The 13,436-nt window shown below is 51.3% G+C and overlaps 1 protein-coding gene across 2 annotated transcripts; it reads right to left on the bottom strand.

Annotated features, from left to right (window-relative positions):
• Positions 1-698: 698 nt before the first annotated feature.
• On the bottom strand, positions 699-11,697 carry LOC130107207 (tyrosine-protein phosphatase non-receptor type 1-like). Of its 2 annotated transcripts, XM_056273685.1 has the most exons (9): positions 11,432-11,697; positions 9,263-9,353; positions 8,336-8,436; positions 7,395-7,493; positions 7,111-7,248; positions 5,998-6,207; positions 5,612-5,773; positions 5,301-5,452; positions 699-2,595 (listed from the first exon to the last, which is right to left on the bottom strand). In XM_056273685.1, exons 1-9 carry the CDS (start codon positions 11,627-11,629, stop codon positions 2,304-2,306), a joined length of 1,443 nt encoding a protein of 480 aa, XP_056129660.1. In that variant the 5' UTR covers positions 11,630-11,697; the 3' UTR covers positions 699-2,303. The 2 variants fall into 2 exon arrangements, with proteins under 2 accessions (XP_056129660.1, XP_056129661.1); XM_056273686.1 differs by lacking the exon at positions 8,336-8,436.
• Positions 11,698-13,436: the final 1,739 nt, after the last annotated feature.

Raw genomic sequence — 13,436 nt, 5'->3', positions numbered from 1 at the left:
TAGGAATAACTCAAGATGTTACTCTACTTGCTCTGGCACCTCTCAGCCAAGTAGGAATAACTCAGATGTTACTTTACTTGCTCCGGCACCTCTCAGCCGAGTAGGAATAACTCAAATGTTACTCTACTTGCTCCGGCACCTCTCAGCCAAGTAGGAATAACTCAGATGTTACTCTACTTGCTCCGGCACCTCTCAGCCGAGTAGGAATAACTCAGATGTTACTCTACTTGCTTCGGCACCTCTCAGCCTAGTAGGAATAACTCAAGATGTTACTCTACTTGCTCCGGCACCTCTCAGCCAAGTAGGAATAACTCAGATGTTACTCTACTTGTTCCGGCACCTCTCAGCCAAGTAGGAATAACTCAGATGTTACTTTACTTGCTCCGGCACCTCCCAGCCAAGTAGGAATAACTCAGATGTTACTCTACTTGCTCCGGCACCTCTCAGCCGAGTAGGAATAAATCAGATGTTACTCTACTTGCTCCGGCACCTCTCAGCCGAGTAGAAATAACTCAGATGTTACTCTACTTGCTCCGGCACCTCTCAGCCGAGTAGGAATAACTCAAGATGTTACTCTACTTGCTCCGGCACCTCTCAGCCGAGTAGGAATAACTCAGATGTTACTCTACTTGCTCCGGCACCTCTCAGCCGAGTAGGAATAACTCAAGATGTTACTCTACTTGCTCTGGCACCTCTCAGCCGAGTAGGAATAACTCAGATGTTACTCTACTTGCTCCGGCACCTCTCAGCCGAGTAGGAATAAATCAGATGTTACTCTACTTGCTCCGGCACCTCTCAGCCGAGTAGAAATAACTCAGATGTTACTCTACTTGCTCCGGCACCTCTCAGCCGAGTAGGAATAACTCAAGATGTTACTCTACTTGCTCCGGCACCTCTCAGCCGAGTAGGAATAACTCAGATGTTACTCTACTTGCTCCGGCACCTCTCAGCCGAGTAGGAATAAATCAGATGTTACTCTACTTGCTCCGGCACCTCTCAGCCGAGTAGAAATAACTCAGATGTTACTCTACTTGCTCCGGCACCTCTCAGCCGAGTAGGAATAACTCAAGATGTTACTCTACTTGCTCCGGCACCTCTCAGCCGAGTAGGAATAACTCAGATGTTACTCTACTTGCTCCGGCACCTCTCAGCCAAGTAGAAATAACTCAGATGTTACTCTACTTGCTCCAGCACCTCTCAGCCAAGTAGGGATAACTCAGATGTTACTCTACTTGCTCCGGCACCTCTCAGCCAAGTAGGGATAACTCAGATGTTACTCTACTTGCTCCGGTACCTCTCAGCCAAGTAGGGATAACTCAGATGTTACTCTACTTGCTCCGGTACCTCTCAGCCAAGTAGGGATAACTCACAGCGGAAACAGGAAGCTCTGACGACGGCCTACTGCTCACGCAAAACGTACTGTATACGCACACAATCCAACAACATGCCTTCCTATTTGGGACTATGTCGACACAACGCCGACGCCCGTCTGCATGCACACACCTCATCCAACGGACACACGGTAGCTTCCGGTACTGCCACCTCGGATTTCGGGTTCGATACCGGCCCATTTTTACAGGATAACAAAAAGAGTTTGGTCATCTCCCTTAACGGTGAGTCTGTGGACAGAAATCACAGAGCCCGATTTCTGTGTAGAGAGAAGGGGGGTGGGGTGGGGGGGGGGGTTCAGTGAGAGGAAAGTAAAGGGGAAGCTAAACGTAGGCTTTAGCAAAGGTTAAAATGGAAGAACACGTGTGTGTTGTGTGTCGTCTTGTGAATGAAGAGGGGACATACGTGTACATGGGAGACTAAGGGACCGTTCAGCCTGCGGTCTTCAAAGTGGTTCACAGAACACAGGAGCTAAAAAACACACCCTTCCCTCCGTTAACTGCATTGTTTTGGGTTTTTTTTTTTTAAAAAGGGAACCTTGACGCAGACTCGGCACATGTATTTGGGATGTTTACTCCTGAAAATTGAGGCCCTGAGCATCCAACCTGACAGTATTAAGGGGGACTTTGCAGTGGGTGACGTTTCTGGTGGGGGAGAGCTGCCAGTTGGACCCACCGTACACCGTCCCTTTTGCACTGCATTTGTAAATCAAACGAAGTGAACGTGAATCCACCGAGGTTCAAACGATCCACCGGCTTGCAGAGTAAAACCCAGCGTCGAAGACGGCTGGCCAGCCCAGCCTGAAGAAAAAAAAAAAAAAAAAATCACTCTGCAAAGACACTGAGGAGGAAGGGAGGAATAGAAGACAGAGGCAGGAAATTTGAAAAAAAAAAGAAAAGGAAAAGAAAAAGACATCAATGGAAACAGGTTCGATAACAGACATAAGCACCGAGCGCCAACGCTGTGCACAGGCACACATTGGTCAGCAGCGGAGACCACGGACCCGGCGTCGAGTCGTTCCCCCCCGACTGCTCGGTGGACTGGCTTATCGCCGGCTCCTCAGTCACATGTTGCTGCTGCGGTTTGGTCAGAGCTTTGGAGGTATATTCCTGGGTTCCCATCGGAAAGTCCGGCTGGTCGACGGACTCCGTCACAGTCTGGGCGTCGGCGATATTTCTCCTCCGCACCTCCGGCTCTAATGAGGAACTGGACACGGAAACATGGTGATGAGTGACGGGGAGATGGGATCACATTTACGCCCGACTCACGTGACAAGACGCTTTTATCCACAGCAACTGACAAGCCAGTTAGAAATACGCAGATATAATGTATCCAACTGGCATCATAGAGCGGCTACATGGTAATCATATCTACGGGGGGGGGGGGTGAAAATTTCATGTCAGTTATCCTGGCCAAAATAATTGCGATTCACTATATTATCCCAATAATCATCAAAATGTGCTTAAAACTCTTAAAATGGCACTAAAACATACCGGAACCACTTTAACTTATGTTTTGTTATGTAACAAATATGCTTATTGCATCACAGAGAGGACCCGGGGCGTAGGGGAGGGGCCGCACTGCGGGGAAGCCCTCGTGTCTGGCTGGGAGCATCTTGGATTAACCCCCCCCCCCCCCCAGTTGTAGTTGGCCAATCACCCCACCCTTCCGAGCCATCCCGGTCTCTGCTCCACCCCCTCTGCTGATCCGGGGAGGGCTGCAGACTACCACATGCCTCCTCCCACACATGTGGAGTTGCCAGCTGCTTCTTTTCACCTGACAGTGAGGAGTTTCACCAGGGGGATGTAGCACGTGGGAGGATCACGCTATCCCCCCCCCCCCGAACAGGCACCCCGACCGGCCAGAGGAGGCGCTAGTGCAGCGACCACGACACACACCCACATCCGGCTTCCCACCCACAGACATGGCCAATTATGTCTGTAGGGACGCCCGACCAAGCCGGAGGCCACACGGGGTTTCAAACCGGGATCCCCGTGTTGGTTGGCAACGGAATAGACCGCCACGCCACCCGGACGCCCCCTTGTACTAGCTTTTAACCTAGTTTTAGTGAACGTCCTTTTCAGTGAAAAACAAACAAGGAAAAAAAAGACTCTCGCCAACAGCCAGCAGATAATCACGGCCAAGAGAACCTCCTCCACCGTCCCACCGGGCTCCGGCGGGACTATTCAGATCCCATGACGGATGGACGGAAGTGGCGTGCCGGAGGACGCTGTTCCTCCACAAAACAACCAGCAAAAACGGCAGGACGCCAATCAGCCACCAAACGGAAGAAACGCTCACCCGGTTATACGGAAAAGACAGATGGGGGAAAAGGGGAAGAAAAAAAAATCTGGGAAGTTAGAAACGGTACAGCCCACACCGAACACTCACCACCCGAGGTGTCAGCGGTAGACGTGACTCCCAGCATGCAGTGCAATATCCTCACTCGTGTGAGGACATTCATGATTTTTTGTTTTCAAAAAAAATGTCCCCCCTTTTCTCCCCAATCGTACCCGTCTAATTACCCCACTCTTCCGAGCCGTCCCGGTTGCTGCTCCGCCCCCTCTGCGCATCCGGGGAGGTGCTGCGGACCACCACATGCCTCCTCCAATACATGTGGAGTCGCCAGCCGCTTCTTTTCACCTGACAGTGAGGAGTTTCACCGGGGGGGGGGGGGGGGGCGTAGCGCGTGGAAGGATTCGCGCCCCGACCGACCAGAGGAGGCGCTAGTGCAGCAAGCAGGACACATACCCACGTGGCTTCCCACCTGCAGACACCGCCTGTATGGACGCCGGACCAAGCCGGAGGTAACATGGGGATTCGAACCGGCGAGCCCCGTGTCGGTTGGCAACGGAACAGACCGCTACGCTACCCCGACGTCCCGAGGATATTCACGATTATCCTCAGGATATGGAATTTCACCGCCATCAACTTTTCTTGAGTGCTTTTTATTGCGATCCTCCCATCCCTAAGAACATCACAGTACTACTACTTCCACAGTACTACTACATGAAGTAGTAGTACTGTGCTGCATATTACTCATATCACACATAGCCAAGAACGCATGTGAAGTCCAGAGCATGTCGTGTGGGTATGCCACAGACCATCACGAGGCGGGGAAAAGGAAACTCAAAGTACAAATAAAGCCGGGCAATATACCAATATAATATATACATGGTGATACGGGTCGGGTCAGCGACTGTGGTTCCGACGATACGGTAAAACGCCGCAGTACAGTAAAGTCAGAATTTTCTGAGCTCAATCGACTGTTTCAGTAAAATAAACAACGAATGTCTATCCGCTGGGTCATCATATCCGCATTACTAATCATCCTCTCTTGTCTTTTCTGACGGTGGGAGGAAGCCGGAGCCCAACGCAGACACGGGGAGAACACGCAAACTCCACACAAGAGGACGACCCGGGACGGCCTGGGGTTCGGACCCAGGACCTTCTTGCTGGGAGGCAACAGTGCTAACCGCTGGGCCGCCGTGCCTCCCCAAAATATCATCACGCTATCAATACCGAAGAATGCGACCCGGTAAATATCACCCAAAACAGACACAACAAAAAGACAAATAATACCACGAAACCGTAAAATGAACACACACATTACACCACGAGAGCACACAAATGTCACGTGCAGGAAGAAAAGGGCTCAACAGTAGACACACAAACTAACGGTGTTTAAGTAATTAAGCGCCAAACAGTAACAGTCGGCGCCAGTGAAGTATTGCTGCATTGTAGTCAATATCACACACACGTGGCACGCACACACAAACGCACACAACCTAGAGGGGGAAAAAGGTGGTGTCTCCACTTCTACACGAAGCACGGTAGAGAGGACACGGAAAGAGGCTTTCGAAAACAGCCGAGTCTGACACTGAATCTGATACCGAGCCGCCTCTGCTTACCGGAGAGCGTGGGTGTCCTTTTGTCGGATGACGTCATTTTCGGGGAAGAAGGGCGGCTCCGCTTTGCCATTGTGAGCGTCTCTGGCAGGACGAGGAGGAGGCGCGAACTCTGGAGGCACATCTTCCTCGCTCGAGAGCTCGTTCTGGGATTCCTTTAAAAAAAAAAAAAAATAAAACGGGGAAGGAAAAAAAGAAGAAGAAGAAGAAATCCTTCAGCTCGGGTACGACACATCGGGAGAAGCCGGGTCGGCACATGGCGAACACCGGACACGGTGCCGAGCACATGTTTGTGTTTTCGTGACAGGACGTGCCTGCAGAGACGCGTCCACCGCGATACGCTTGGCACCTTCGGTGACTGCGAGGTAGGAAAAGCGGAGCTGATCGGCCGTCTGAATCAAGCCCATCCGGTAGCGCCTCATCTCCAGGAGGACGTCGCGGATGCGCACCGACGACGGGTCCCTGCGCGTGGACATCTGCATACGGCGAGACAAAACACACACACACACACACACACGTGCACTGCTTATGGAGCGCCGCACCTCCTCGCTATCGGCGAGCGGCTTGTCGTGTCGGTGATCAGTGAATTTATCTGGACTGGCTGCGAGGGCTTCCGGACAAGTGCGGCCACTTCCCTGGAATGTCAACATGAACTGAATGCCAAGCGTGTGATTTCTCAACAGCACAGCTGCGTACGAACCAGTAACAGGCAGGTGTCGACGAGACAGAAGGTCCCCGAGCGCCCGATGCCTGCGCTGCAGTGCACCACCACCGGCCCCTGGTCCGAGTTCAGACACCCGGACTCGCGCACCTTGAACAGGAAATTGAGGAAGGAGGCGGGAGACTCCGGTACCCCGAAGTCAGGCCAGGTGGTGTAGTTGAAGTGTAGAATCTCCCGAGTTTCCTGCGTCTGCGGGGGACATTTTGAAAAGAGAAGACGACTCTTCCGAGTTCACGTTAAGGCATCGACCGGAACCCCGAGGGATCCGGGTCACGGACCGCGGCCCGGCCGACCGGGGCCTGGCCGGCTTTTAGATTAACTGAAACTTCAAACAGGAAAATCTTTTGAGCTATAGAGCCAGCCGCTAAGGTAACACACTGACGATACACTTCAGTGTATTTACACTATATGTGTAACAATATGTTACGGTGCCGTAGCTAATATCATCCATTCTGTTTTCCGTTTCTTAAATTAGGCATTTCAATACTCTTAACTTGGGGCGAAACGACTCCTGATTGGCTAACCATGCAACATGCAACCATCTGCTATGACATAGTGACCCAAAAATGTGAAAGTAAGAAGCATAACGCCAACTTAAAAAGGGGCAAACTTGGGGGCAACACATCCAGCTGACTGACAGGTGAGCTGACTTTAAGCCCGCCCCCTCTGGAAAGGCTTGTTTGTGCTTCAGGGATCAAACCACGAGAATGCTCATATTAATCTAAGTTACCATCCAGCCATCCGTTATCCCAACCGCTTATCCTGCTCTCTGAGTGGCGGGGATGCTGGAGCCTATCCCAGCAGCCATTGGGCGGCAGGCGGGGAGACACCCTGGACAGGCCGCCAGGCCATCACAGGGCCGACACACACACCTAGGGACAATTTAGTATGGCCGATTCAGCTGACCCGGGACAACCCCCAAGGTTGGACTACCCCGGGACTCGAACCCAGGGCCTCGCTAACCACTGTGCCCGCCCCCCCCCCCCCAAGTTAATATGATGTCTCTAAAAAAAAGTCACTTGACTTGGCCAGTGATCAGTACAGAAGACAAACGCACAAAACTTGAGACAACCAAGTAGACAAAACACTTACCGACAAGTTTGTCAGCTCCAGCTGACAGATTGTGAAGTCCGATTTGACATCTTCGGAAACAAAAACGAGCTTGAAATCGGTGTCCTCAAACATGGCGTCCCCCTCCTCTCTCTGCGGCCAATACTGGGCGCACTTCACCTGAAAACAAGCCACGTTATGGCACATTTCCAACACGCCTCAACTCAAGAGCCACAGAAGAGCTGCAGAGAGGAGACACCGAGACGGTGTTGACGGTCACAACGGGGTAAATTTCATGTATCGCTTGGGAAATGTCAACTTCTTACAGATCCTTTCTCTATGACTCGGTTCAGCATCACGACACCGCGAGTCCTCTGCTCCCAAACCATCTCCCAGAAGTGGCCACATGTACTGGGAAGGGGTCCCTGGTAAGACAAACACAGGACAGGTCTCCATGTTCACCACGTGAATTCTCAAAGGGAAGAATTAAACCGACCGAGATCAGTTGAACCATTTACAAATGATGTTGTTACACTTCCTGTACCGTTCTCCAAATGACCACCGCACCATAATCCATCCATCCGTTACCCCAACCGCTTATCCTGCTCTCAGGGTGGCGGGGGGGATGCTGGAGCCTATCCCAGCAGCCATTGGGCGGCAGGCGGGGAGACACCCTGGACAGGCCGCCGGGCCATCACAGGGCCCACACATTCATACCTAGGGACCATGTAGTCCGGCCGATCCACCTGACCTACAGGTCTTTGGACTGTGGGAGGAAACCCACGCAGACACGGGGAGAACATGCAAACTCCACACAGAGGACGACCCGGGACGACCCCCAAGGTGGGACTACCCCGGGGCTCCAACCCAGGACCTTCTTGCTGTGAGGCGACCGCGCTAACCGCTACGCCACCGTGCCGCCATATTCACTATGACAGCAGTACCACAACCTAGAAAATGAAGAAGGGGGCCAACACGTCTCACGGTACTGAGCAAGATTCGGGGACAAACGGACGTCTCCTCCTAATTCATTCCCACCCGCCACGCCTCACTTGTGCAGCAACGGCTATAAAACGACGTCTTTTCTTCGGCGAGAGTTGGTCAAGCGCTCGAATGTCGTGTCACCACGGGTGTAGCTTGGCCTCGAGCGCAGTCGCCACTTCCTTCGGGCGAAGGCGTAAGAAAACGCGTTCGTTCGCCACCGCTACCTACAAAGGGGGACGGCGGTGGCGGCGTGGGACGAAGACACCTCACGCGGAGCGCTTACCTGAGTTAGGATATAGCTCCTCTGCGCCTCCTCCGTGGAGATCAAGCTCGCGTTTATGTAGTCGTTCGTCCCCAGCTGCAGACAGATTCGGCTGTGGTCGACTGTGGAGAAGGAAACAAGACTTGCAAAACAAAACAAAAAACAAAAGAAGTACACGGAGGCCCCGAGGGACGTCGGGTACATGACGCCCCCGAGCCGCCGGATCGGCGCGGCTGCACGTAGCGGGCGTCTGTCCCCGAGCGCTCGTTTGCCGAACCCCCCCCGTTTTCCCTTTCTGAAACGTACTTGAGCTAAATCGATAAGACGGAAGCGGTTTCGCTTCGTCGATTTTCACATCAAGTACGAAGAAGGGGGGGGGGGAGGGGGGGGGAAACATGATGTGCTGGCTGTCACACGGCTTGCACTATTTACACTGGCTGCGCGGTGTGAAGAAAGGGGAGAACACCCTGTGCAGATGTGAGATCGGGGCTTCCAGCAAAGGAATGACACCAAAAGGGAATTTGGCTGGAAACAAATGATGAACTGCGCGGAACTGGGAGCGGTTAAGCGGATGTCAAGCTACACAAACAGTCCCCGCCGATGCGGCCGTGGCGCTCCCTCTACCCACAGCGCTGCAGTAATTGGCCCGTTTGTGCGAGGCTGCCATGTTAATATTGCCCGGCTAACGGCATAATTACGTTACAATTGCATCGCTGCAACGCCTGCATGTGAGGACTCCGTTCTGGTAGGTGCCGTGAGAACGAGAGCGAGCCACGTCTGAAGGTCTGTTTTCATTTAGTTCCTTCTGTGTTGGGTCTGATCTGGCAGTGTGATGCTGCAGCCCCCCCCCCCCCCGATTTCTACCCCCGACCCCGCCTCAGTGTGAATACCCCCCCCGCACAAACGCACCCGTACATTCATTATGCTGTCCAGGAGACGGTTACTTACACGGGCTGACATCTCGGTAACGATTCCGACTCTTGTTTTCAGGTAATTTGGCGACCTTGCAAGGCAGTTCAACCGACTGCTGACGGATTTCCTGCGGGAAAGTAAAAATGCACAGCGTTAGAAGCTGCTCACGCCGTGGGAGTGAAGCTATATGGTATACCGCTTGTCTTGTTTACTCATTTATTGCAAGTTTTAAAACATAATTTATAAAATAAAGAGTTCAGAAGCCATGCTATAATGCCAAGCTCACTGTTTTCTGTCTCCCACTCATTCTGAGCATCAGCAGAGACCCCACCCGCCCCAACCATGGACCGTTCTCCCCCCTGTGCTCTGGGAGGCGCTACAGGAGCCTCAGAGCCCGCACTACCGGGCTCAAAAACAGCTTCTTTCCACAAGCTGTTGCCCACCTGAACCTGCCCACCCACTGAATGTCTGTAGATATTATTGTTAGCTTTTGGTCTTCAGGTGTGTATATCTTGTATTGTGTGTGTCTGTCTTGCACTGTTTGGCGAAGCCACAGCCCTCATTTCATTTTCAACATGTGCGCCTGCACGTTGGTTTTAACGACAATAAATTGAATTCAGTGTTAAAAACCCGAGGTGGAGGCCAATCCTTTGACTAAGTAAGGAGGTTTATATACAATCATCCATCCATCCAGCCGTTATCCAAACCGCTCATCCTGCTCTCAGGGTGGCGGGGGGGATGCTGGAGCCTGTCCCAGCAGCCACTGGGCAGCAGGCAGGGGGAGACACCCTGGACAGGCCGCCAGGCCATCACAGGGTTTAGTACGGCCAATCCACCCGGAGGGAACCCACGCCGACACGGGGAGAACACGCCAACTCCGCACAGAGGACGACCCCCAAGGTTGGACCACCCCGGGGCTCGAACCCAGGACCTTCTTGCTGTGAGGCGAGCCGCTGCATCACCGTGCCGCCAGGTAAGGTCATTTGCCTCTTAAACGCCCAGTAAGGTGCACAGTTGTGTGCAGAAGCCCCAACTAGCAGTTGGTTATTATTACACAGCGGAAATACCAGTTCCCGATCACGGAGAGAACTGTACATGTTGGAGGGTCTAAACTCACCGAACCTCTAAAGTCCAGTGTTTCCCAACCCAGTCCTCGAGGACCCCCCCCCCCATCCTGCATACTTTCTTTGCAACCCCTTTGTAGTTATTCCACCAGTCAGCAATGAATTGTGTCAGCTGTTGCACACCTTGCATAATGAAGGGCTGCGAGATGATTGGTCGAGGAAGTACGAGCAGGGCTACCTATGCAGGGTCACAATGAAAACCTGCAGGACAGGGGGGGGGGGTCCTCCAGGACTGGGTTGAGAAGCACTGAAAACTCTTGTGTTATAATGTATTCTTGGCTCCCGGCCACAAGTGGAGAGACGCTTTGCTGTCCTCACAAGAGGACATTTGTTTTGTCCTGTTGTCCCCGAGCCTCGCACACAGTAAATACATGTACACATACCACAGGACACACGTGGACAACGGGGAGACAGTACACAATCATAACACGTAACTATATTGGAGCCATATTGCAGAATGTCACCCACTGGGGTGGGAGGCTGTCATAACACCTTCTGTAGGCGGTTGGCTGGGGGAGAGAGAGAGAGAGAGAGAGGGGGACAAAACGTGCCAAGACGCACGACCAAGAGTCAGTGAGACGAAGTGTATCCGGATCGGTTATTGAGACGTCAACCGTGCAAACTGGACTCGATCTGGTGACTGAAAAGGCACCACGCGCGCACACACGCGCACGTCACAACGAGGGGTTGCGACGCGATCGAGACGACGGGCAGAATTTTAACACGCGCGCGCGCGCGGGGGGGGGGGGCGCGCGGGGGGGGGGGCTGAAATTTAAACCGCGATGAAACGAGGGTGAAGAAACCCCCCCCCCCGAAAGGACGCCAGCCGCAGGGTGACGCGGACCGGTCTAAAATGGATCCGGTTAAAAGCGACAGATGAACGCGATTGCAGAATGACACACATCAATCATCGGCTCGGCGCGAGGAAGAAGGGAGGACCGGCCGATTAAGAGGAACCAGGAGAGGCAGCCGGATACATTGTTACCCCGCGGGAGCCCGCCGCGTCTCTGGTCGCCGCTTCGCCGAGCCTCTATTTACACCTTGGGGGGGGGGAGGGGGGAGAGGGGGGGGAGACCCTTACCTGGTAAACGGCGCTCCAACTCCCGTCTTCATCGATTCCCCGAAACTCGTCTTCCATCGCGGTCCGCTTCGCGTCACCCTCTCGGACGATAGTCGACGACGCCGTTCGGGAGGACGCCGATCGCTTTCCACTCGGCGGTTCGGACTCGCGCGCGCGTGCCACACCGTTGTATCTTCCTGAGCGCCGCGGACCGCGCATACGTTACTATGTTGTCTTTCGGCCTGCTCCTACCGGAAATACGCAGTAGGCCCCGCCCACATCTTATACCCCCCCCCCCAACCCACCTTCCTCCCTCCCCCCCCGGAGCGTCCGCGCGCGACGGCGGCGTCAGAGCTGCGTTCAACGTGGAAAAAGACGACGCGTCGCGTTTTGAAATGACTCCGGAACCGCGAGACGTTTAGAAACACCAACGAAGAAGAAGAAGAAGAAAACGGACTCTAAATCGTATGTTTTTACTTGTCTAATTTCATATTCATACATGTAAATTTAGACATTCGCAACCTTATTATTATTATTATTATTATTATTATTACCTGTTTATGTATTATCTTTGTGTATAAATGTATCTTGTTATGTTTTGTAACTGCAAAATAAAATTTAAAAAAAACATTTAGAAACAGACCAACGAAGAAGAAAAAAAAAAAAACACGACTCTAAATCGTATGTTTTTACTTGCCTAATTTCATATTCATACATGTAAATTTAGACATTCTCAACCTTCTTTCACCACATTCAGAAACAAACGTGAACGTTGTTTGGGTGCTATGACGTCATATACCAGTGTGGAAGGAGTGAACACTACACGTGGTCTCATGATACTGAGTTGGTATTTGTGGCATCTTTATATATAATGGGCATTCCCTCCCCTGGCAAGTGTTTTAAGTTTAATTTATTATTATATTCTGTTTACGTATTATATTTGTGTATAAATGTATCTTGTAATGTTTCGTAATTGCAAAATTGAAAAAAGCCCATTTAGAAACAGACCAACGAAGAAGAACGACTGAGGACCGATCAGAAATTAATCGTATCTATTTGTGCGCATAAAGGGAAACGGCAGAACCAGTTTACACTCCAGACCACTGGGTGGCGGTAATTTACCATTAAGTTGTTTGCCAAACACCATTAAACAATATTAAACAATTGATTGGAAATTGGCTGTCGCGGTGTGTGACGTGTACTGATGGATGGGGTGTTGAACACAGAGGGAGGAGAGCGACAGATTAAGCGGTAAAGCTGTACTAATTACTTTTAAAGACATTTTGGGGAATCATCTAACAACGTGCCCTCTAAATTCTTATTTTAGCCCTTAAACTCAACAACAGTGACACACAGGATTTGAGGTTAGCTGTGTGTGTGTGTGTGTGTGTGTGTGTGTGTGTGTGTGTGTGTGTGTGTGTGTGTGTGTGTGTGTGTTTGAATTAATGCATAGCAGTTCCCATGAGTGGAGTGTTTCCTCCATGGGTGGCTGTAATCCCCCAGATTTGCCAGTTTCCATTAAAAACCTGAAGAAGTTTTAACAAAATTTTTTATAGTTATTATTACTTCTTAAAGTAAGAGTGCATAAAAAGTTGTCACGTGTTTTTGTAAGAGAAAATCATGTTAATTTATCGTTTGGTTTCAATATCAGATATCAATTAGGCGTCAGCATAGTTAAATTTGGCTTACACTTTGATTAAATTCATGATACGTTGTCAGCTTGTTTCTATTGTTCTTGCAAAACTCAAACAACATTCACTGTCAAGGGAATCCGACCATTGTGTATGTGCTCTACTGCACATTGTACATATACTGGTACTCTGTCATGCCCAGCTACATCAGGCATGTATGTCAGTAACCTACTAGCATCTGTTTCAGCATCTCTGCTGTGTTCTCTGCACCACTGCACCCTATCAGCTGTTATTTCGCCTGTATAAGTCGGTCCTTGTGTATACATCTGAAGATAGTTGTGTTGTAGTGTTGTTGTTTTTTAAAGCAATATATTTATTGAATTTTGTTTGCAAAT

This window comes from Lampris incognitus, chromosome 2 (genome assembly GCF_029633865.1).
Source record: "Lampris incognitus isolate fLamInc1 chromosome 2, fLamInc1.hap2, whole genome shotgun sequence".
In the NCBI taxonomy this organism is placed as follows: Eukaryota; Metazoa; Chordata; class Actinopteri; order Lampriformes; family Lampridae; genus Lampris; species Lampris incognitus.
Note: the sequence above shows the minus strand (reverse complement) of the source record. Positions and strands in the feature narration are given on the sequence as shown.

What these genes read in the sequence shown, in the direction of transcription:
- LOC130107207 (XM_056273685.1), bottom strand. Translation starts at nt 11,629, where the DNA reads ATGCGCGGTCCGCGGCGCTCAGGAAGATACAACGGTGTGGCACGCGCG. An exon ending in TTACCGAGATGTCAGCCCGT is followed by an intron (nt 8,437 to 9,262) that starts GTAAGTAACCGT and finishes CCTTCTCCACAG; the next exon opens with TCGACCACAGCCGAATCTGT. An exon ending in GGAGCTATATCCTAACTCAG is followed by an intron (nt 7,494 to 8,335) that starts GTAAGCGCTCCG and finishes TTGTCTTACCAG; the next exon opens with GGACCCCTTCCCAGTACATG.